Source organism: Pinus tabuliformis, chromosome 5_1 (assembly GCF_031772625.1).
Source record: "Pinus tabuliformis cultivar Carrire ecotype Pingquan chromosome 5_1, CPIR1, whole genome shotgun sequence".
NCBI classification, from domain to species: domain Eukaryota; kingdom Viridiplantae; phylum Streptophyta; class Pinopsida; order Pinales; family Pinaceae; genus Pinus; species Pinus tabuliformis.
The window spans coordinates 697,474,090-697,499,672 of NC_142305.1; the positions used below are offsets into that span (position 1 = coordinate 697,474,090).

The window sequence follows — 25,583 nt, forward strand, 5'->3', positions numbered from 1 at the left end:
TTGTTGCTGCTACTGTATTGCTGCCCATGATATTGCCACTGCCACTGTTGCATCTGTACTACAACTCCCTCTCAAATGTTGCATTTGCTATGCTACTAGCACTGCCACTACTAACACTCCATTCGTACTGCAACTCAGTTGTTGAGAGAATCAACTAAAAAACAACCAAAATTAACTGAACTTAACTGTGTTCAACATAATTTCATAAATGTTGGAAACTGATTGCTCTAGTCTCTAACCCTCTGAATCTTCTTCATTGTTGCTGACTTTTGCTCTGTGCCATCTGCACTGCTGCCAACCTTGCTCTACGCTGATCAGTATCTGGTCTCAGGCTATTGCATCTGTCTCACCAAACAATCCATTGCATCATTTGACACTAATTCCATCTTGTTACTGCTGAATTTCGGGCTCCCGTAGCAAGGAATTGATCCAAGAGGTGGACTCCTCAAGGATCCTACCCACATGTAGTCCTCTTGACTACAACTCAATATCGCCCCTCTCCCTCTTGGAGATGCGTGGGCACTCATGGCAAGCTCATCCTCATCAATCTTTGCTGAAGCAACCTTGGGATCATGTTTCTCATCCTTATCCTTTTGCTTCATAAGACATTGAGAGGAAAAGTGATCCAACTCACCACATCTGAAACATTTCACCTTCGATATGTCCGTCTGCCGCTTCTGCTTCTGTTGTCCCTTCGATGCTAGAGCTGCGTTTTCTTCCTCCTTCGTCTTTGAGCCACTCCCACTACTACCACTGAGGTTGACCTTCACTAGGTCCCTCCTTAACTCCTCTTGTTGAAGAGCCGCCCACATCTCCTCCCATGAAGGTAGTTTTTCTCTGCCCAATATGCTTTGGACGAAAACTAGCCATTCATCCGAGACTCCATTCAGGGCTATCCTCACCATCACGGTTCGCTGAGGAGTGGACCCCACTGCAGCAAGCTGGTCTCTAGTGTCCTGAAGATGTTGAAGATAGAGGTTCACCCCTTCTCCTTTCTGCATCAAAGTACGCTGCAACTTCTGCTCCAAATACATCTTCTGTTGTTCGGAGGAGCCTTCATACAGAGAAGACAAGGCTTCCCACATCTCTCAGGTTGTATCCTTGCCTTGCAAGTGTGAGACCACATGATCTCGAACTGCATCGAGAATGAGCCTCTTTGCCTTCCCCTGCTCGGCCTTGTATTTCTTCTTTTGATCGTTGTCAGCAGGAATAGTTACAACACTATTGACATAGGTCTCTAGATCATATTCCTCTAGAACAACTAAGATTTTGGTCTTCCATATGACATAGTTGGAGGCTTCATCCAACCTGTCCTGATCTCTGAGCCCATGCGATGCCATCTCACCCAACTGTCGAACTGACTCCTCTAGTCACTGCTTAACACTGCTCAGTGGCTCAGCGAGTGAGAAATTCAAACTTTATGGTGTTAAGTTCTCTAAGGAGAAAATTCCCCTTCTATGTGTCTTTGTTCTTTTCCAGCGGATTTCTACCCCGACATAAATTGTGGCCTTCAAGCACTGCGCTGAGGCTCTGCGTCACTCCCTCTGACTCTGCAAACTCATGAACTGAAAATTGTACCTCTCTGTTGTCTCACTCAGAGAGAGATTTCCTCGGATTTGCTTCCTGGCAAGGACTGCACAATCCTTTCAAGGGGATTTGAATTGCTACCAAGTGCATCTTTTGGCCTCACTGCTCAGCGCTAGATCTGCTCTTCCTGTTTCAAAATCAATGCTTTGATACCATGTGAAAATTCCCAGACTCTAAGGAACCCCTACTGCAACAAATCTGAATCTACTTCACCTAATTGCTTTTTAAATTACATTCATCAAGTTATTCTTTTGAATACTGAAGCAAATTACTTCTGCAACCTACACTAATTAATTATTTGATCTCATGAAACAGAAAACAGAGCAAAGAATAAGATACATAGGACACACTTATTTTTGGACACAATAGTCCCCAGAAAAAACCAATGCGAGAAAACTGGTCAAGCAGTTCTGAGGGTTTATTATTATGCAGGAGAAATCACTGAATACAAATCTAGGATGCTCAGCTAGCAATCTTTTACAGAGAAAATACTGGTAGAAAATATGAGTGATTTTTACTCACTTCACCCTGCAGAATTCCAGCTGATCCGGCGCAAGACTGGCTAACCCTAGCTATTTCTGCGTTGCCTCTTCTGTCCTTTGTGTCATCTTTCCCAGTAGTTCCGACAGTTTCGACAGTTCTGACTTCTGCCCTCTGCGTCGGCTGTTCCCGACAGTTTCGACTGTTCTCTACAGTTCCGTCTTCTGCCCTCTATGTCAGCTTTTTTGGTTGTTCCGCCAGTTCCGGCATTTTTCACTGTTCCTGACAGTTCCGATGTCTGCCCTTTGCGTCAACTTTCCCGACTGTTTTGGAAGTTCCGGCTTTTGCCCTCTACATCAGCTTTCCCGACTGTTTTGGCAGTTCCAACTATTCCTGGCAGTTCTCTGCCCTCTGCGTCAGCTTTCCCTGTTGTTTCGGCAATTCCCGACAGTTTCGAATGTTCCTGGTAGTTCTGACTTTTGTGTGACAGACAATTTTTCGTCTCTGCTGGCTTTCTTTGCCTCTTTGTCTGTATTATCCGGAAAGTCGTCCTCCTAGATTCTCACTGCCCCTCTGCTGCAGAATGATCACTTAATTCGAAATCCTTAGCAAACCCTGCCCTAGGAATTGAATTCTTGATCAATTCGTTCTCTCAGTGTGCATTTTCAAATGAACTTGAAGCCTCCATTTTATACTTTTCCTGTTTAGCCTTCAATGGCTGAGATTAAGTCTCTAATCAACAACTAAGATTAAAACATGACTTCATCCAGTGTCTAGATCATTTTCACCCATATTTTGATTAATACCCATTAATATTTTAATTTTCCTAAGTTTAGACTTAGGAACCCCATTAAAAATATTAATTATTTTAATAAAATACAATCTAGGTGGAATTTGACCAAACAGTTTTTGGGTTCTTTAGAACTCATGTGCCTTAGCCTCTCCACCAATTTTCAAGGCTAGAGTACTTCCAATGCTACCAAAAACTAACAAACCCTCTCGAAGACTGTGTGCTCCTTTTGTGATGAAAATAGTATGCATGAGAGGGAAAATCAATCACAAAAGTTCCCACCATGCTAAAATTATTGTCCTCTAAAGGGTGCACTCCATCTCTAGGAAAAAATAGAAGTTTCGAAATAGGTAAACCGCCAAGAACCTTCCTTTTTAAGCCACGCACTCTCTTCTTATCAGAATAATATGTGCAACTAAGGAAACTCCCTACTAAAATCCTCATAAATAGCTCCTCATGTCATGTTTTAGGACTATAGATGAAAATTGCATTTCTAATCAAGGTGTTTTGATAAAAATATGCCTGGTGGCTCATGCATCCTACCTCTTGACCAAAAGAGAAAAATTCTTTCAAAGGTCAAAAATATGAAGCCCAAAATGTGGTTGCTTTTCTATTTGGACAAAAAAATAGCAGTGCACAACTCCCAACATGTCATATAAGATAAGATAAGATAAAATAATTCGTTTTAATGTCCAAAAAGTGACCATAAATAGGTCAGTGGCACTGCTATTTACAATTATATGAGATACAAATTGGGAGTGCAAAGGCCTCGTACATGAACTTGATATGAGAAAAACTAACCTATGTTGTAAAAGAGCTAAAGTCTACAGCCTTAGGACATAAGAGTGGTGAACAAATCCATAGTGTAGGTATGAGCAAGTTTTTCGTATAATAGAAGAAAAATAGCAAGACTATCAGGGGAGATGGGTTGCTTTAGGGGGTGATCAACCTTCCCTAATGCAATGTCTGCTATCATTCAAGGTCAGGGAAGAAACTCCTAATAGATGTTTGGTTGGATGAATTGGAAGAGCAGAAAGATCTGGTTTGAGATGTGTCTCGTTGTTGGGGTACTGCAACTTGTGGTTGAGATCTAGAAGAGGCATATTGGTTGCTAGTGCTATATGAGCTGTCTTGACATCTAAGGCGACATGTCTGTAAGAGTCTTGTTGGTTGAGTACAAAAAGGCTTCTTGGGGTCTCATAGTTCTGATGGCTGATGTAATGTTGCTGTTTTTCTCTCTTGGTAGGTTTGTCTTCTGGAAGCACCTAAAAGAAAGTTATTATCAACTGGACAACATTTCTTCTAGTTTTTGGTGGGTGGAGTGTGTTACCTCTCATGTTGACATGAGTGGTAAATGGTCTCGTGCAGGTTGGTGGTCTGATTCTAGCTTTCAAAAGGTTACAATGTTGGAGGTTACTAGAGTGGTACCTTTTTCTTCATCATGGTGATCACATGGTCATGTTCAAGTCACTTTCACCTTCTTTGCATAGTTATTTCATATCCTCTAACATGGTGGTGTACACGCCTAGTTTGCCTGGTTTCATTCATATTTCATCACATCTCACCACATTTCGTTTTTTTGCCTGGATAATTTCGTGTATCACATCACATCTCTACCTTTTCCCTCGGTAAAATCCACATTGACACCTACACTCCATTTCATTCTATTTCCTAGGAGGTTCAGGGAATAATTTGCTTAAAAATTCTGAAGTCTTGCTTTATAATAATCTCAAAATTCTTATATTTTCACTTTTTCCATTGTGAACCACCTAATTAGTTCAACATTATTATAATTAAAATTTAAGATTCGAAACCTTACGTTGAGTGCCTTAGTATTCATATGTTAGCACTTTATTGTTCTAATTCTTCGTTTAGACCTTTTCCCTAAGTTTGACGTTCTAATTGGTCACTAGGCATTGGAACTTAAAGTACACGAGGCTAGGTGATGCCCCTTTTGGTATGTATTCAGGAAACACAAAGAAACCAATTTTCCCAAGCTTCAAATATCCTTGTTCACACAATAACCTTTCAATTTCACATCTTTATCTTTTTGACCCATGTTTTGAGGAGTTATTTGGTCTTCATGTTTGACTAGGAGCTTTTTATCCATGCGATCTAGTGTTTGAGTCTTCCACATCATTATTTCCACATCATCACATGCATCCCTAGGCTACTAGATCGTGTGCCCTACTATGAGGACTTATTTGACCTTGTTCACACCTTTACACACATGTGATGAGACTTCTGAATCGGACCATAGCACAAATTTGAAGGGCACACATGCTATAGGAGATAATAATATATTGGTTTCTTGGCTGAAAAGGCTTTTATAGGAATTCACTGATGAAGATACTTGGCATTTTCATGCTTATCTAGAAGAATGCTCTCATCCTTGAAGCTTTACACATGGGCCATGGCAAACCAATCAAATTCACCCTAATCATTTGATCAAACAATAATATTGTTTGGAAGTGGTTATTTGTTGGAGAGAGTACTCTCATTAACAGGCTTGTAGACTTGGCATCCATTCACACATTTGGGAAGTGCTCAACCTCGTTCATGAGTTTTATTGAGCTTGTTATCTCTTGGTGAGAACCTTGCACACAAGGAGGAAAAATGGCATCGAGATTTTGCCTTTGCATGAAGATAAGGAGGAAAAAAGAGACACGTGGCACTAAAAATCATATGGAAAATTGTATCCAGGCATTTTTCTATGGGCTCTTGATCAGATTTACCCCCTAGTCAGTTATATTTTCTTAGGAAAATATTATTTTATTAGGAAAATATTATTTTATTAGATAGGGAAGTTGAGCTAAACCTATATAAACGTTTGCTCTCTCCATTTGTACTCGGGGATTTATTAAATTAAGAACTTGTGAGCAAATCACAACATTCTTATGGAGTGAGGTATTATTTCTTTAAGTTATGGTTTTTCATGTGTGTACAATCTATGTGTAGCAATGTTCTAGCCTCTAGGTACATCACTAGTGTATATGTGATTGCAGGTTAGGTTGTTAAAGCTAAAGCTAGGAGTACCTTCTTTCTTGGAAACGAATGAAAACGATATATATCTTGTGAGTGCATGTTTATACCTGTCCAAGAAAAAGGACTTTAAAGCTCTATATCTCTTATGGTGAGAGAATGCTTAATACATTCTAGACTAAACAATGGTGAATGGCCTCTTTAAGAAGCATATGAAAGAGGCTTTCATCCTCATGGTGAATAGATGATAAAGGTTTTCATCCTTGCATCAATTGAAGGTGGATGAAGCTCAAAGCCCTTAACCACTCAATCTAACCCACACAATTTGTTAGTAGGGAAACATATATAATATTTTGTTGTTCATATTCAATGCTGGATTTCACATCCATATTAAACGCTCTTTTGATACAGCACAAAATTTTGATATTCAATTATGGTCTTGATACAGTTCCAGACTTCTATGTTGTTTCTGAATTATATTTCTTTCAATTATGTTCTTGATGCAGTTCCAGACTTCTATGATGTTTCTGAATTATATTTCTCTCGTTTTTATTTTTCTTCTGAAAACTGAATCTTATATTACAAAATTATGAAAAGTGCAATTCAATGAATTTTCCAGTACCATGGCTTTAATGTTAATTTTAATGTGAAATGCACTGCTATTTTATTATTGCGGGAGTTCGCAACCACTCTCTTCCGTCTTTTTTTCTCGTGTTTAGAATAACCATATTTAGCTCCCTACTTTGTCTTCTAGTTCCACCTTTGTTGCTTCTGCTTTGCTCAACCTCCATTACCGTTCCTTTTAATGTGTTCTTTCTAATGTTTACAAGCACCTTTCATTTTCAATTTTGGCAGGAAACGTCCTCTGCCCAATACATTGTTAAACAATATATTGCTGCAACTGGTTGCACAAAGCTCTACACTTCATTGAAGAACTCATATACCATGGGAAAACTGAAAATGCTAGCCACAGAATATGAAACACCCTCCACAGCTTCTCGAAATTTATCCAGGTCTGCTGAAATTGGGTGTTTTGTATTATGGCAATTTATGCCAGATATGTGGTCTGTGGAACTTGTTGTAGGGTGCAATAAAGTTCATGCTGGAAGCAATGGTGAAATTGTCTGGCGGCAAACTCCATGGTTGGGATCTCAAGCTGCGAAAGGTCCAGCACGGCCTCTTCGCCGTGCCATTCAGGTACAATTGGAGTTCCTGCAAGCATAATGTTGTCCAAGCTATTTTCTTCTTTGTTACATTAAGAGATGTATATGTTTCGAGACTCAGTAGGGACTTAGTAGGTTTCGACGCCCTAGTAGAGGTTATGTTATGGTACTCTGGCAAATGTAGGCGGTCACATGTATAAGTAAATAGTAAGTTGGCCTAGAACGGGCCTACCAGGCATTGTTGTTATTCTCTCGGATTATTATTTAAATGTTTCCTCTCTTTTTCAGGGTTTAGATCCTCGAACAACTGCAAGGATGTTTGCTGATGCTCGCTTTGTAGGGGAGAAAAGGATCGGAGAGGAAGATTGCTTTATTTTGAAGGTTGCAGCCAGTCCTGCTGCTTTAGCAGAACGTAATGATGGCTCTGCAGAAGTCATCAGGCATGCTCTTTTTGGCTATTTTAGTCAAAAAACTGGTTTTCTTGTATATGTGGAAGATTCACACCTTACTCGAATTGAGTATACTGGAAACGATGCTGTGTATTGGGAAACCACCATAGAAACCACAATTGATAATTACAAACCTGTTGACGGTGTGATGATTGCTCATTCAGGTCGGTCAGTCGTAACAGTTTTTAAATTTGGAGGTCAACTTGGAATGACTTCTACCAAAACTAGGATCGAAGAAACATGGACAATAGAAGAAATTGTTTTCAATGTACCTGGTCTTTCCATGGATTTCTTTATTCCTCCAGCTGAGATCAGAAAGGGATCAGCTAGTGGGGATCCCCCGGAGTTAACTAGTGGGAAGTTTGGAAATGGAAAGGCCTGGCAAAACGCTATTGGTAAATTGAAATAGAGATCTACTCATCTAAATTTCTTTCTGCAATTGGCATGAAGCTTTCATTTAGTGTGAAATGTAGGCATAGCTACCAGGAAAAAATGATTTGTACCATAGATAATAATACCCCTGCAGCTATGATATGAGCACACAGTGGAAGAGACGAATTTGCTCTTAATAAGTTCTGTCACCTTTTGTATTAGGCAAGAATACATATTTATACAAGTTTGTGACAAAATTGGATACTGAAAACTACATATATCTTCATCTTATTGCAGAATTGCCTAGAGCAACATTCCTCGGATGATCTGTTGAGGATGGATAAAAGGATGGACTAATTCTCAAATGAGGCCAGCCAAAAAGACAGCCTAAACCGTCAATGTCTGACCATTCTATATTAAAACTGTAACCCATTTTATGAAGAGGACATGTATAAAATATATGTGAACACTTTGAGGCATAACCAAAATTTAGAAGCGAAAGGGATTAATTTAGATTTTTACATAGCCTAGGCTTGTTTTTCATTTAGAACTATTTTTTAAATCTGTCCAAATGTTTGAAAGGGTTGGGAAACAGTACTGGCATAAAGATATATTGAATTCTGCTCCAAAATCCAAGGAAATCTGAATTCTTTTCTCCAAATTTGACAAATGTCCGTCTGCCTTGCATGCAATTAGCAAGCACTGTACTGTATGAACTGCGTAGTTGTGGCCTGGTTCGGGTAAGGTCACTCATTCTAAAATTCCTTTGGTTTAAGGATGTGTAAATTTGGAGTTTTCCCACAATCAAACTCACTTATTCAATTAGAGCTTTCTTGACTCTTTTATTTAAGTATTAAGGGGTTCTCCAACCCATCATACAAGATATCATTTTTGAAAGTATCTATTAAGTGTTTTCTGCTATCCAACATACAATATATCATTTTTGGGATTATTTATGTGGAGTAAGTCATTAATTTATGACCCATGTCCATGGGCATCCATGGGTATTAGTCATAGGTAACCAATTTTTCATGATTTTGAACAGTTGCTTAAATTTTTGTTAGTTTTTGTTGTATAATTATTTTTGAAGTTCAGGCCATTAAGGTTACCCTATCTCGATGATTTTCTTTACATTATTTTGTTAATTCCTTTGCATCAAGTGATGTTCACGAGGATGAACAAGTTTGAAACTAGTGAAAGAATTGAATAGCATCAATCATCACTTCTAGTGCTTGCACTTGGTAACCAGGACTTCCCGAGAGGTCATCCATCCCAAGACTCCTATGACTTAAGTGTGCTTAACTATGAATTTCCACCACAATTAGGCCCACCGAGCTTGCTACCTAATTTGCACTTTTTAATTTTATTTTACAAATATTGCACCTTATGAACCATCCAATTAGAGCTCCCTTGTCTCTTTTATTTAAATATTGAGGAAGTTTTACAGTTCAATATATGAGATCATTTTTGGGATTATCTATGTAGAGTAACTAATTTTTTATAACCCATATCCATGAATAGGAACAATTGACCAATTTATTGTGAGATAGTCCACTTAGCAGCACTCATTACATGAGGTGATGCTCACATATTGAAACTTGCGAAAGAATTGCATAGCATCAATCATCAGTTATAGGGCTTGCACTTGGCAACCAACACTTGCTACCCCATTTGCAAAGCTTTTAAAAGTATTATGCCTTATGAACTATTTTGTTAGACCCTCCTTGACTCTTTTATTTAAGTATTGTGGAGCTTCCATCTTGTGGTGCATGAGATATCATTTTTGGGGTTTTCTGCATAGCGCGAGTTATTAATTTATGATCCATATCCATGAGTATTAGTCACAATTGACTAGTTTGTCATGAATTTGAATAGTCTAGTTAGCACTCATTGCATTGGGTGATGGTCACCCATCCCAAGACTTCTTTGGCTCAAGCACTCTTAGTTGTGAAAATTTTCCCACTATCAATTCCACTTAGCTCACAACCCAATTTGCAAAATCTTAGCAAATATTGCATGTTATGAAATACTTAGGTCTTTTGACTCTTTTATTTAAGTGTTGAGGGATATCCATTGTCTAACGTATGATATATTATTTTTGCGAGTGCCTATGTAGGGTAAATCATTAATTTGTGTCCCATATCCATAAATATTAGTCACCATTGACCTATGTCTCATGATTGTGAATAATCTACTTAGCATTCATTGCATTAGGTGATACTTACAAGGGGGGAGAAGTGAGATTGAAACTAGTGAAAGAATTTTGTAGCATAAATAATCATTTTTGGGGCTTGAACCCAATAACTAGGACTTCATGAGAGGTCACCCATCCCAAGACTCCTTTGGCTCAAACATGTTTAACTATGGAGTTTTCCCACAATCAAAGCCACTTAGCTTGCTACTCTATTTGTGAAATCTTAGCAAGTCTTACATTGCAATGAACTATTCAATTAGAGTTCCCTTGACCATTTTATTCAAGTATTGGAGGTCTCATGCATTCCAACATATGAGATATCATTTTTGGGATTATTTGTGTAGAGTAAGTCATTAATCTATGATCCATATCCATTAGTACTAGTCACAACTAACCAATTTCTCATGATTTTGAATAGCCTATTAAGCATACATTTTACTGAGTGATGCTCACAGGGGTGAAGAAGTGCAATTGAAACTAGTGGACAAACTTTGTATTGTTACTCATCACTTATGTGACTTGCTCTCAGTAACACAGACTTCTCAAGAGGTCACCATCCCAAGACTTTCTTTGGCTCAAGCATACTTACATATATCTGTTAAGCATCAATAAATCCCAAATTGCTTTACTTGGATTGAGAATAAATTTCAACTTTTGAAAGGTAAAACATTCTCATGATCAATTAAAGTTCATTGTTGCTTGGATCTAATGTCTAGTTTTTCTAATAAAGGACTGTTTTGATGAGTTTTAATTGGTATGTATCCACATCCTTGTATTGAATGATTTTGGCCTATTAATCATTTTTAATGAACAACTATTTGGTATTGGATATAGTTTGATGTGAATATAGAGAAAACAAATCTTTAGAGTTCATCAAAAATATTTTTATGGTCTTAGGTTATGGGTATCTAAAAGCAAGGACATTGAAGGCTTTATCCTTTTGTTCCAAAATGAATAACTTCTCATCATATCACAATTGGGATATGGGGTATTATCATTAAGTCTATTTCGTCATGGTGTGCATTCTCCCAAATCTTTGTATAAAGGATTACACATGGGAAATATTGGAATAGTCCTATTTAGTGGTATCATCATTGTGTTTTTTGGATTTTTTTATTGTTGTTGGAACCCTGTGGTATGACTTTGCAACTACTAAGGCTGAATTATTTTGTCCCATTGATTATAATGGTATAAAGGATATATCTAACAAGAAATGAATCAATAGGTGGAAGTTTGAGCATATCAGAATCCTAGTAAAAAATGTTTTAGAAACTTGTTTTTTTTTTCTTTTTATTACATTGGTAAAAACCTAGCGAGGAGGAAGTTATTCATTGTAGTTGTGATGGATAATGGAGATTGAATAGTTGGTTTCTTATCACACCCTAGCTAAGGAGGGACATGAACTGTTTGTACATTATATCTCTATCTTTTTAAAACATTTCTAGTGGTTATGGTAGAGGAAGAATGAGTTTTGAACATTGGGGTCATTCTTAAGAGGGTACAAATTATGGTAGAAAAAGAATGAATTTTGAACATTGGGGTCATTTTTAATAGGGTAACTACAAATTATAGTATTGAACAAGTAGATGTAATTGTTGGGTTCTTTGGTGGTGAAAATGATGAGGTTTCTTTGGTGATCTTGCTATGGCTAAAAAATATGCTATACATGTTCAATTAGGTGAAAATTTTGAATTAGATCATTCTTCTTTGACATATGATGGTATTTTTTTTAGTAGTCCAAGAGGTTGGTTTACTTTTAGACTTCTTACATTTTACCTTCTTTATTTTTTGGACACATTTGACATGGTGCTAGAACCATTATCATTGTTTTCATCATTATCGAATTTGGATGCTCAAGTAGAATTTGGAACATTCCAAACATTGGAAGATCCAAATGCTAAGAGACAAGTGGCATGATATTGCTCCTATCTCTCATCAATATTAGTATGAAATCTATCTCTATAACGAAAATCCACTGAAGAATTAGTTCATACATTCATGTTGTACTTGACATTTAGGATAACCTTTTCTAATATTTTCTTTTGAGAACCATACGAAATTCCAAATATAGTAGTAAAAAATATCTTCTTATCCAATCCATGCTCTCTCTCCCATTAAAGAATAACCTTCTTTTATATGGAAGCTCATTTTTTAAAAATCTTGGATCCTAAGGATCCATAAATTGTTCATAGGATTACCAATTGTAATGTGTAGGGAAAAGTAAACAAGATATGGATATGGTGATTGAGATTATGGTTTCCATTATTAAGAGATTTAGATATCATATTATCAATGTAATAACAAAGTTAGCAAATCTCAACCAACACATTAGTTTATATGGCTACGAAAAGCATTGATGATACTCCCAAATCCATTCTGAAAGTGCTTAGTGTAGGAAAGCCCCTTAAATTACGAAATTCATAATAAGATAAAGTAGCCCTTGGAAGGGGAACTACTCATGGTTTCTCAATGGATTGATTGGCAATATTTCTAGGATATTTATTATCATTTCATTTTATTAGATGAGATTCTGATTAGTTGGGTCTAGAGGAACTTTAAAATTTGCTCGAGAAGCTCTTCAAAAGGAAAAAAATTGAATTGAAGGATACAAACTTAGAGCAATATGGGCTTTAAATTTTTAACATTTTTTTGTTCCAATTGTTTATCATGCAATTGATTTTCGGTAATGATTTTTCAAAATGGTTTTGCAACTTGTTAAAATTGATCTATATTAATAGAAAAAAACATTGAACCCTTATCTCATCAAAATGGTCTTATCTCATTGGATATTGGATTGGTAGAATAATGAATCTCTAAAATGCATGTATATTATAGATATATTCCAAAGAGATATGAGCCATGGTTTGTGCTTGTCATTTCCTTGTTAGTAAGGCTTCCAACGACGAATTTGAAAGAGATATTTCATATAATAAATCAAATGCTCTGCCTAAATTCACAATCATGATAATTATGACTAACGAATGATATAGTATCTCAATTAACATTAGTTCGCGTATTTCATCGAGTGAGTAAAAAGTGTTCAATGGTGGTCTAAGTGATTCATTGTCAACAATCTTTCAATGGTGTTTGGGAGACAACACACGAAATTTTGGTTTGAGTTGTCAGTGCCATTTTGATATGGAATCAATGCTCAAGATCATGTCACCAAATTCAATACCCATATATAGAAATAGATGATAAGTAATGCTTATGCAAGTAGGCTTGTCCTCTTTTCAAGTGATCACAAACAACTAATGGGCTTTTATTATTCACCCCCATTATAATTGGCTTTTTTTAGCCCTTTTTGGTGGGTGACTTTGGAATGCCTCAAGTCACTTAATTATTATAAATGAAAATTTCAATCCTTAGATGATGAGAAATTAGTAAATAACCATGACTTTTTAAATCATAATAAAAATGTGGTGCCTAATAAAATGATGTGTAATTGAGGAATTGCAAGGATCATTTTTTCATAACATGAGATCAACTTCATACTCATAATGGTCAATAACCGATATTCTAAAAAATACTATCTTTCAATGATGTTTGGGAGGAGGAACATACAATTTTGGTTAGAGTTGTATTGGCGCTTTGATATGGAATCAATGTTGTATGTGATGTCACTAAATTCAACAACCAATTATAGAAATAAATGATAATCCATGCCTATGCAAGTAGCTCTACCATCTTTTCAAGTAAGTACATGCAACTAATGGGATTTTATTATTCACCCCACTACACGGGGGCTTCACCGAGGGAGCAATACCATACCACATGCATTCATATTGGAGGATATATATTGAGGAAAAAATGACATAATATATTGAGCATATAATAAGGGATAAAAAGTTTTTATATTGGAAGGTATAAAAAATGGAGCTGAAAGTTAATGGAAAAATATAAAGGGGTGTAAAAAATGTTAATGAAAAAATGGATACCAACAATATCTAGTGAAAGTAGTGGTTTTTTTTAATAGGGAAGGTATATTGGGTTCGTATTGGTAGGGGGTTAAATAATGTGATTTTTAGAGGTATTTTCCAATATGTAGTCAAATTAAGGGTATTGTTTAGTATGCCACGAATGCATGTTATATGCCAAAGGTTCATTGAGTGAATCCCTCCTAGCCCACTATAATTGACTTTGTTTAGTCCCTTTTGGTGGGTGATTTTGGAGTGCCTCAGGTCACATTAATGATTATGAATAAAAATTTAAGTCCCTAGATGATGAGCTAGGTAGGAAATAATCTTGACTTTTTAAACTATTAAAATTTGGGTTTCTAATAAAATGATGTATAACTGAGGAATTGCAAGGATATTTCATTGAGAATACGCTATTAGCCTTGTATCATAGTCAAAGTTCATCTAAACCCTTTATCATTTGTTATACTTGTAAGTCTCAACAAATTTCTTTGGTATTATTTGTTGAATTTTGGTAGTTGTGGTTGGTATTCAAGTCAGCCCTTGAAGAAAAATGAAAAAGAGGAAATTTAAAAGTTAAATTTTTGTATTTCAAATTGTCTCCAAAAGTACAGGTCGGCTCCAATTGTTTAATTTGGCCTAGCACTAAGAGTCATGCCCCTTGGGGTACCAAAAGGTCACCATGAAAGGGAGAATACGACCTCAAACATAAACACTCAGATCACTAATATTTGTTCACACGTGTGAGGAAGGAAGACTTCTAAAGCATAATTTGAAGGATGAGATTCTATTTGTATGAGTCTATAAGACTTTAAGTTTGCTACTTTGTTTTTGTGGAAGGGTCGAAACCGTAGAAGAGGCCAAGAACCTCAGGCTTGAGAGCAAAAGGGACCAAGATAAATACACAACTTAAATTGAGAAGTTTTGAGGTCAAACATTTGACCAACACTATGACTTTTAGTCTAGATTGACCTATATTGACCTTGAATATTAGATTGTACATTTTTTTTTTTAATTCAATAATTTCTCCTAAGAAAACATTGTTGGGTTTTTCCCTAGTTAAGGTTTTCCTAAGGTAAAATTTTATGTCTCTTGTGTTTAGTTGTCTCTTTATGATCCTACTGTCATTATTACATTTCAATTGAGATGTTCTACATGTAATTACTTTATGATGTAATGAATTGGTTAAGAAATCACAGGTAAATAATTATCATATTAAAAGATCATGAAAAATCAACATTATTCAAGTCTCAACAAACTTCTTTGGTATCTAAGCCCTAATAATGTCTAACCATTATTGAGTTAAAAGGCTTAAAATTAGTTGAGAGTTCATGGTTAATAAAGATAATATAAAGTAAAGCATGCTTTAAAAAGCCTCAAACTTATTTATAGAGTTATTATTTTATAAATGGTCTGAAATATAAGACAATTTAGCAACTAAGTATACTTACTTAGTTTACCTCTAAAAGTGGCTTATAAGCTTAACTAGTGGACATCTAAGCCCAATGCTAACTAATCCATAGTTCAAATATGCTATTTTGTACATAATTATTAAATTCACACTATAGGGGCATCTTTTTAGATTATGAAAGGTTGTTCTCTTTTCAAAGGCATCAAGTTTGTGTATCAAGTCATTTAGTTCTATAATATCTACTCTCTCTTTTGGATTGCAAGGCACACCCATTATGCTATTCATTCTGTCTATGTGTAATGTTTTGTTTTTGTGTTGTTGAGGGGGATTGCAATACTCATTTACAACACTTAAATTGAACCAAAAAAAAAATAACATTTTCAAGCAAACATAGTAAATATTTTAAAAATTAAAATAAAGCTATTAATAAAACTAGTGTAGAACCATATTAACCTTGGATTATTGAAACAACGCGAGGGATCAAATCCTTAGAAGTGAAAAATTTACCTTAAATATTTACACCTTCAAAAGGTTTTGCACCTTAAGGAATTTGACCCCTTTTATCACTTGATAGATTGGAAGTTAATATGGATTCAGACATGTGATTTTTAAGAGAATAATTTTTCTATTCTAGAAAAAAATATAATGAGGACATCTAAGCATTTTTCTATTTTAGAATACAATATAATGACATTTAGTGGCATATTGTCATAGTGGAGGACATAATAGGATCTCCAATATCAAATTGAGCATACTCCTCCATGAAGTAAAAAAAAAAATGTTAATGGATGAAAAAATGATTCCGTCCAAAATATAACATACAGTTTTATACATAGTAATTATGAAAGAAATGTAAGTGGAATCAAATAATGATGGTAACAACTTGAGAAAAAAATGCACATGAAATGCAAGAATAAACAATGATGGTTATATCAACATAACACGCAATTTAAGATGTCTTAACACAATCTGAATGGGGAGATTGAGTTGCATTAGTGGTCAACAAAATATCAAGTTGTCATTTTGAATGAATTGGTGAAGATAATGAAGATAATGGGTAGATAGCATTCTAATATTTTTCTAATGTCCATCTCACAAATGTGTTGAATGTTGGGTTGTGTTATATTCTTTCCACGACTAGCCCACGTAGTTAACCGGGGGGTTAGAAGGGGGGCGAAGCCCCCCCTTTGTTGCGCCGATTGCGTAGTGGGGGGAGTCACAAGGGGGTTTGAGGGGTGTAGGTAACTCCACTCTATGGGGTCCGGGGAGACCTACCTATGGTTGTGTGCATGATTTTCGCACATGGTTTTGGACGCGATGGTTTTCTGTCCATGGTATTGGATGCTTTGGCATGTATAAATATGTATTGTAACATTGAAAGGAATATAATGAAAAATCAAGTTGGTAGTCCCAATTTTGGGATGGGAAAATCTCTGTGTATATGTGTTTTATGTGTTATGCTCTCGCATTGTTTATTTTCTGTGTTTTAGAATTTGTATGCAAGTAATTTTTATACGGGGTTAAAACCTACATTGAATGATGCTATGAAATATACATCGAGATTAGTATTTCCTCTAAAAGTTTTGTGATCAATTTTTACTAGCAGAGAGATATTTGTTGGAAATAATACTGAGAGGGGGGGGTGAATCAGTATTATCAGATCAATAATACTTTTCAAATTTCATGCTCAGAAACATATACGCTACTTTAGTTAAGTGAACCTGCGTGTACACGCTACTGTGTCTAAAGCAACTAGCGTATATCCAGAAATCTTATGATTCAGTTAGCTTATCTTCAGTAAATGCATCAGAACATTATTAACCACATTGACAGTAAACAGGTGCAGTATAACAGAACAGATCATAACATAAAAGCCACACACATGAACACCATGATATAAGGTGGAAACCCAATGTGGGTGAAAACCACCTGCTGCAATTCGTCTCTTTCTTCTTTAATAAGAAACTTCTTTTACAATGTACTGGTGCAGTCCTTTACCAGCACGCAGGCTACAACCTGCAAAGGGCTACAACCCTCATAGCTCTTGTACTAGCCGATCCATTTACTAGTACGTAGGTGCCAACCCTACAGAAGGCTACAACCTTCACTCGTTTTCCAGCTGCTCCTGGAAGGGAGCTACAACCCCCTGGCTCTTGTACTGGCTGATATGTTTACCAGTACGTAGGTGCCGGCCTACGATCTTCCCGGGACCACGTTTCATACATTTTCATACTGGATCCATAAGACAATCACCATTGTAGTACAACCTGCATCATCAATCACTGAAACCCTGTCAAGAACACATACAACATAACAACAACCAGATCCAACTCCATCTTCATACTTCACATTGTATACGCTACTTCGACGAACCCAACCTGCGTGTATACGCTCTTTTACCACAACCAACCTGCGTACAGATCTGCAAATTCAAGCTTAAAACTCCGCAGCTATATCAGACATCAAAGCATACCCAGATCATAAACATGCATCAGTAGATCTAGTCTGTCCACAGTCAAACCATATGAAGATAATTATTCCAAGCCTTGAGATCTCGTTCCATCATCCTCCACATGAGTGAAACCTTGGTTCAGATCACCAACCCATAACCAGCGTTTGGATCTCACACTACCTCAGATCTTCATCACTCACACACACTCACTCATCCCCTTGGCCTAATGATCTTTCTCCTTATATAGGTTTAGGCCTTTCATAATACCACGGTCCAAAACCATAGTAAAACAATACCATCAACTCAATACTAGGGATCAACACGTCTGTCGAGACTCCATGGTCCAAAACCATAGGCACAAATTCCAAGGACTAACTACCACGGACCAAAAGTAAGCTTTCCGACATGTACGCTCTTTTCCGTTCATGAAACTGCGTGTATACCCTACTTGGTATATAGCGAACCTGCGTACATGCGACTTGGTATATAGTGAACTAGCGTGTATACGCGACTTGGGCTTAATGAACCTGCGTGTATGAACTTTCTTGGCCTGCTGTACTAAGATCTGTCCTCTGATTAAGTTGCCATCACCTGTACCAACCTCTGAGTGAGTTGCCATCAAGGACAACACTTGAATCATACTGCCAACAATCTCCCCCTTTGGACTTGATGGCAACCACCACACCAAGTCACTCTCCCCCTTTGACATCAAGGGCAAAGGGCGGACCAAGATATTCTCTTCTTTGGTATACCTTCTGTTGTCCATACTCCCCCTGAGTACCTGCTGAAATCTCCAAATGTGCTCCCCCTTTGTGTATGCCAAAGTGTACCAATCTATCCAACCTGCTCTTGCTGAATTGTGTTGTTCATGCTCCCCTTGACTGTAGGCAAGATCTGCAAAAGATGTTCTTCAAGAAGAACAAAGACTTATACATCATAGAAGACCTTCCTATTACCAAAAGACTCAATACATACATTCATCACCCAACCTAGTGGGGATATACCAATATTGACTCATCCACCTAACCATGTGGAGATACATTAAGAATTTACTCATGATAAGACATGAACATTACATCATTCATCCCAGGCATAGTGGGGAAACCAACATAGGCCGTTATATGACCTTGACATCACAAAAGAGATACATGACATAGTGAAGAAATATCTAGACCAAGACTTATGAAAGCCACCAGCAGCATCATGATCTGTACCATAAGCATCAGCCTGCAATACCATTCCTTTGATCAAACAGCAAGATGTATCATTTAGCTTCATAGACTTTATCAACAACTTCTAACCATAATGCCAACAATGCATTATTTGAAGTATATGCTCCCCCTGAGCAAGTATCAAGACATTTCCAGACATCCTCAGCAGACTGTAACTGTTAACCAATAGAGCATATACTGGACTGGATCATATCAGACCCCTTTTCTGAGTCTGTTCCCACTGCTTTTCCACAAACTGACATATACGCGACTTTGCAGTGTAGAACTCGCGTATATACGCGACTTTGCTTCATTAAACTTGCATATGAGAATTAGAACACTGAAGTTCTATACCTTCAGCTCCCCCTGAGTCTGTTATGTCTGTGCTGTGCTGAGTACCCTGTGCTGTGCCACATCTTTCTGACTGAACTTCCTTCTTCTTCCATATCTTCAGGCATGTTGATGATTTCTTCTTATCATGAGCTTTGTTCCTGCAATCCTTTGCTCTATGTCCAAACTTGTTACATGCATAGCATCTTACATGTTTCATATTCCTCCTATAGCAATCAGCAGCTTTGTGGCCAAACATATTGCAAGAAAACCAATATCCATTAAAGTACCTTGAATGTGATGATCTTTCTGCATGATGGTCTTGAAACCTTCTTCTTCTACATATGGCTGCAACATGTCCAAGATTATGACATACATAACATTCAACATTATTCATGGGAGGAGTAAAAGGTTTTCTTTGAGGAGTCTCTTTCCTTGATTGTTGATGGGGTTGTCCTTTCATCTCCTTGTAGAGCCTTTCAGATTTTGCATTAGAGATTCTTGTCTTACTTTGTGAACCAGATTCACCTTCAATAGACTCATGAAAACCAAGACCAGTTTTGATAGCAGGGGACCTTTGACTACTAAGAATATCATCCAAGATCTTAGTACTATCTTGAAATCGTAATAGATTATCCTTTTCTTCTATTTTACTTTTCAAGATATTTACCTCAACTTGATGTTGTTCTTCTTTTTCCAGACATTGCTTCTTCAAGGTCTCTTCAGATTTCCTTCCTTCATCCAACTGATGCCTTAGTTCGAGGATTTCGTTTTCTTGCTCTTTATTCAGTGCTAGCAGCATTTGTCGAATTCTGGATGCACATTCCAACTGATCTTTTAATATGATGATTTCTTCCTTGAGGGCATTCTCCCTTTTGCTAGGTAGGTCTTGCTGATCTATGATTTGATCTGGTGGTTGTTGCAGAGTTCTGGGCTCTGGTTTGGGTTCTGAATACTTGCTTCCACTCAACGGCAGGTTGTCATTGTTCCTTTGAGCTGTCTTCTTCTTCTGACGTGCTTTCTTCCCCATTGTTCTACGAATCTCCTTCAAGCGATCAAGCTTCTCTGAAGGACCGGCTCTGATACCAATTGTTGGAAATAATACTGAGAGGGGGGGGGGGGGGGGGTGAATCAGTATTATCAGATCAATAATACTTTTCAAATTTCATGCTCAGAAACATATACGCTACTTCAGTTAATTGAACCTGCGTGTACATGCTACTGTGTCTAAAGAAACTAGCGTATATCCAGAAATCTTATGATTCAGTTAGCTTATCTTCAGTAAATGCATCAGAACATTATTAACCACATTGACAGTAAACAGGTGCAGTATAACAGAACGGATCATCACATAAAAGCCACACACATGAACACCATGATATAAGGTGGAAACCCAATGTGGGTGAAAACCACCTGCTGCAATTCGTCTCTTTCTTCTTTAATAAGAAACTTCTTTTACAATGTACTGGTGCAATCCTTTACCAGCACGCAGGCTACAACCTGCAGAGGGCTACAACCCTCATAGATCTTGTACTAGCCGATACATTTACTAGTACGTAGGTGCCAACCCTACAGAAGGCTACAACCTTCACTCGTTTTCCAGCTGCTCCTGGAAGGGAGCTACAACCCCCTGGCTCTTGTACTGGCTGATATGTTTACCAGTACGTAGGTGCCGGCCTATGATCTTCCCGGGACCACGTTTCATACATTTTCATACTGGATCCATAAGACAATCACCATTGTAGTACAACCTGCGTCATCAATCACTGAAACATCCAATACTGAATCACTGAAACCCTGTCAAGAACACAGACAACATAACAACAACCAGATCCAACTCCATCTTCATACTTCACATTGTATACGCTACTTCGACGAACCCAACCTGCGTGTATACGCTCTTTTACCACAACCAACCTGCGTACAGATCTGCAAATTCAAGCTTAAAACTCCGCAGCTATATCAGACATCGAAGCATACCCAAATCATAAACATGTGTCAGTAGATCTAGTCTGTCCACAGTCAAACCATATGAAGATAATTATTCCAAGCCTTGAGATCTCGTTCCATCATCCTCCACATGAGTGAAACCTTGGTTCAGATCACCAACCCATAACCAGCATTTGGATCTCACACTACCTCAGATCTTCATCACTCACACACACTCACTCATCCCCCTGGCCTAATGATCTTTCTCCTTATATAGGTTTAGGCCTTTCATAATACCACGGTCCAAAACCATAGTAAAACAATACCATCAACTCAATACTAGGGATCAACACATCTGTCGAGACTCCATGGTCCAAAACCATAGGCACAAATTCCAAGGACTAACTACCACGGACCAAAAGTAAGCTTTCCGACATGTACGCTCTTTTTCGTTCATGAAACTACGTGTATACCCTACTTGGTATATAGCGAACCTGCGTACACACGACTTGGTATATAGTGAACCAGCGTGTATACGCGACTTGGGCTTAATGAACCTGCGTGTATGAACTTTCTTGGCCCGCTGTACTAAGATCTGTCCTCTGATTAAGTTGCCATCACCTGTACCAACCTCTGAGTGAGTTGCCATCAAGGACAACACTTGAATCATACTGCCAACAATATTGAGATGAAATTTACCAGTCAATAATGTGTAGTTTTTAAAATGAATCAATGATGGAGTAGCACATTGAAAACTTTTCAAATCTTGTAAGAAAAATCTAGTAAGAATATAGTTATGGTAAAATAGTTTTACTACTGACAAAAATTCAAGATAAGAATGGTTTTTCCTATAAAAAAATGTGTCATTACATTTGCTAGATAAGACTAAGAAATGTTTTTTTTTTCCTCAACAATAGAAATCTACCAAAACATAAGACTCTAGCTAGACATTTAGGAGAGAAATAAACCTAGAGCCTATCCATCTTATGGGTAATCCTTGAGAAGTCCATACATGTTGTAATCTTAGAGACCCTTGATTTAAATCTTGTAGATACACTTGCATAAGCTTTTTTATGCTAATGATGTAGGAGAAACTAGGGAGAATACATATGAGGGTGAAAGAAAGAAATAAGACTTAGTAATTATGATGGTGATCATGAAGGAAATCCACATTAGGTCTTATGCCTCAAAATAGCATTTATATTTCTTAGTTGCCACAATGAGATTAGGAACAATGGATACATTGAAAACATATTTCATTAATAGGATGGAAAAACAGTTATCAAGATTGAGTCAAGAAACACATTGGATATTTTGGATGAAAAGCAAGTTAGGCAACTAAGTCTCTACTAAGCACTAGTATAAATTTTCATTAGTATACCTACATATGAGCATATTTAGTGTGAAGGGGAAATTCACACTATTGATTTTATAATTAAAGTTTAACCCTAAGGGACTCATTTCATTAATACAAGTAGCAATTGAGATAGTATTGGGCATTTAATGACTTATATCTCTAGGGACCTACTATGTCAATCATATTCAAAAGTTCATATACTTTGAGAAAGATGATTTGGATTATTGGCATGGGACAATAGTTGAAATTATTTGAGATAGTGAATCATTTCCATCACATGACTAAATTATAAGAAAACGCCACCATGGATATATAGAAAGGATTTGTGCAAAGCCCAAGAAAAGTAGCAAGAACACAATGCAAAAAGTATTGGAAAGATACTAAATATATTTTCCAAAATTTTCATTTTGCAAGGTTTATGGAATGTGTAATTAAGATAGACTTTATCAATGTAGCCATAATAACAATTCTATGATTGAAATGTTGGTTGGCATATATTGAAATACTCTAAAAGCACTCAATTTTGGGTGTTAATATATCAGAATATGAATGTAATACCAAAGGAATATGGTCTTCATTTTTCATCAAGATCATGTATTCATTGCAATGCCCTTCGGGCTAAGTAATGTCCTAACAACTTTCCACATTAATGAACAAAATTTCCTCTTAAGTTTCCACATACATGAAAATAATTTGTGTATTTTTATATCAACCCTCAAAACCATAAAGTTTTTATAAACTAAAGAATCCCAAAGTCAATTTGAGAAGAAATAATTGGAATATTTGTGAGACAACTCAAAAGGTAAAAGCATATGTGAAAAAGAAAAAGGAAGCAATTAATCATTTTTTATAAAATCACAAAGTATCTCAAAAGATTACTTAAATCAGTATGGACCTTTGTTAGGGCTAGATTGTTTTTTGTTGTAGATAATTGAAAATTTATACTTTTTAACATTTTCCATATAACATTCACCCCATAACATCATTAGTAATTATGTGGAGAGAACAAAAACAACAACAATGTAGAGGAACAATAAAGGAACAGTAGAAGAAAAACATGCACAAAAGAGACACCGGGATTTAGGTCAGAGACCAGAAAAAACAGAATACCTAGAGAAGGATAAATAGCGTGTCTATCTGTATACGCTACAAATAAGCACATAACTAATTATTTATTGGAGCTATTTGGAATCCAAGAACCATAACCACTATCAACGTTTGAATTGATTAGGGATCAGAGTACTTTTTTTTATTAATTTCTGAATCAGACGTTAAGGAAGGTCAGAATGGTAGTAAGGTAAGCTAAGAAGGTTTCACTCATTCACTCACATACGTTAGTAGGGGACTCAAGCTGAGATACATAGTACAATAAGAATAAGATACATCACTCACATCAGACCTCCTAGGGCTAACCCAAGTCCGTTCACAACTAAGTTTGTGAACTGAATAATCTAATAATCAAACTAAGTTTGTGCACTGAATAATCTAATAATCAAACAAGTCTAAAAAAACTACTTTCATATATTACTATCTCAAGTAGCATCATCCATATCACTGCAATAAGTATCATCAATATCAGAAATATTTATTATCATGAAACATCATCACTGCCATGTATCATAAAAGCAAGGTCACTCTCATCATATATCTTAATAACGATGTCACTGATATCATGAAACAAGGTTTACTGCCACTTTCAGTCATCAACAAGGGTTATTGCCATCGTTAAGGCCATCGTCATATAAATTACATCCATGTCATATACATCACTGTCATATCAAATCTCATATTTATTACTACCATATGAATCACCGTCTCACGGTCTCACTTTATATAGTTCATTGTCCAAGGTGCAAGCCATAATAAGTATTGCATATCACTACATATCAAAACTCATATTTATTACTACCTTATGAATCACGGTCTCACGGTCTCACTTTATATAGTTCATTGTCCAAGGTGCAAGCCATAATAAGTATTGCATATCACTACAAGTAATATTGCGTACCATTATAATGTGATCCTCGTTGTAAGTATAAGTGTGATCCTTACTTGAGATTGTAATGCGGGACTCACTATATAGTCAAGCGGTAGTTAAGCGATGCCACTGTGTAGTCAAATGACATTGCTAAGTAGTCAAACAATGTTACTGCGGATAATATGAGCCACTGAATAGACGAGCCTGAGGTGTGAGCCATAGAGTAGCGAGCCACAAACACGAACCACATGTACAGAGAAGTGTGAGATCCATGTTACAGAGAATACAAATCAAGCTATAGGATGTGAGCCATAGAGGTCATCTATGGAAATCAAGCCACAAAGAACGAATCATAGAGAAATAACGAACCATAAAATTCGAGCCACAAATCATGTCATAGAGATACAGAATGAACCATAAATACGAGGCACAAAGGTGAATATGCAAATCACTGTAATGTGATCCTCAAAGTTAACAAAACGAACAACTGAGCCATACTGTAAATAAATCGAGCCACTGTAAATAATGTGAACCACTGTAAATAGATTGAGCGTGTATCTTCTGCTAGAAACATGCAGGCAGGTATGCGGAGGTTGTTGTTTCTGTTGAAAAGGATAACCTCTTGTTGCAAAGGAGCGTTGAGTCCCAGGTCGCGAATTAAGCATGGCAAAGAGTAGAAACCACAGGTGAGTAACGTGAGATGCGTGGATGAGGTCTCACAATGCGGAGAGGGACAAGATGCAACGCGGCTCGCGCACTAGCTGTCTGCCCGGAGGATCCGATGCAAGCAAGAGAACACCTGCTCCTTTCACAGGTAACCGTCTTGGAGCTTTTTTTATAGCCATTAGGCATAGATACTCGAGGTGTCGGAAGTTGGAAAGTGGACTTTTTCGTCATTGGCAGCTGGGTATCCTCCCCACATGGTTCACTTTTCTTTGCCTATAGAGTTTTACGAAATGCCTACAGGTGATTTGGTGCATG

General features: G+C 36.9%; 1 protein-coding gene across 2 annotated transcripts in view; it reads left to right on the top strand.

Annotated features, from left to right (window-relative positions):
- The window catches only part of LOC149166856 (uncharacterized), an 86,938-nt gene extending 78,648 nt beyond the window's left edge, over positions 1 to 8,290 (top strand). For both annotated transcript variants that reach the window (XM_089432793.1, XM_089432794.1), the window contains 3 exons: positions 6,695 to 7,036; positions 7,291 to 7,846; positions 8,121 to 8,290. In XM_089432793.1, the coding sequence (XP_089288919.1) occupies positions 6,695 to 7,036; positions 7,291 to 7,846; positions 8,121 to 8,149 (927 nt within the window). In that variant the 3' untranslated portion in view covers positions 8,150 to 8,290. The remainder of the gene's footprint in view (positions 1 to 6,694; positions 7,037 to 7,290; positions 7,847 to 8,120) is intronic.
- Positions 8,291 to 25,583: the final 17,293 nt, after the last annotated feature.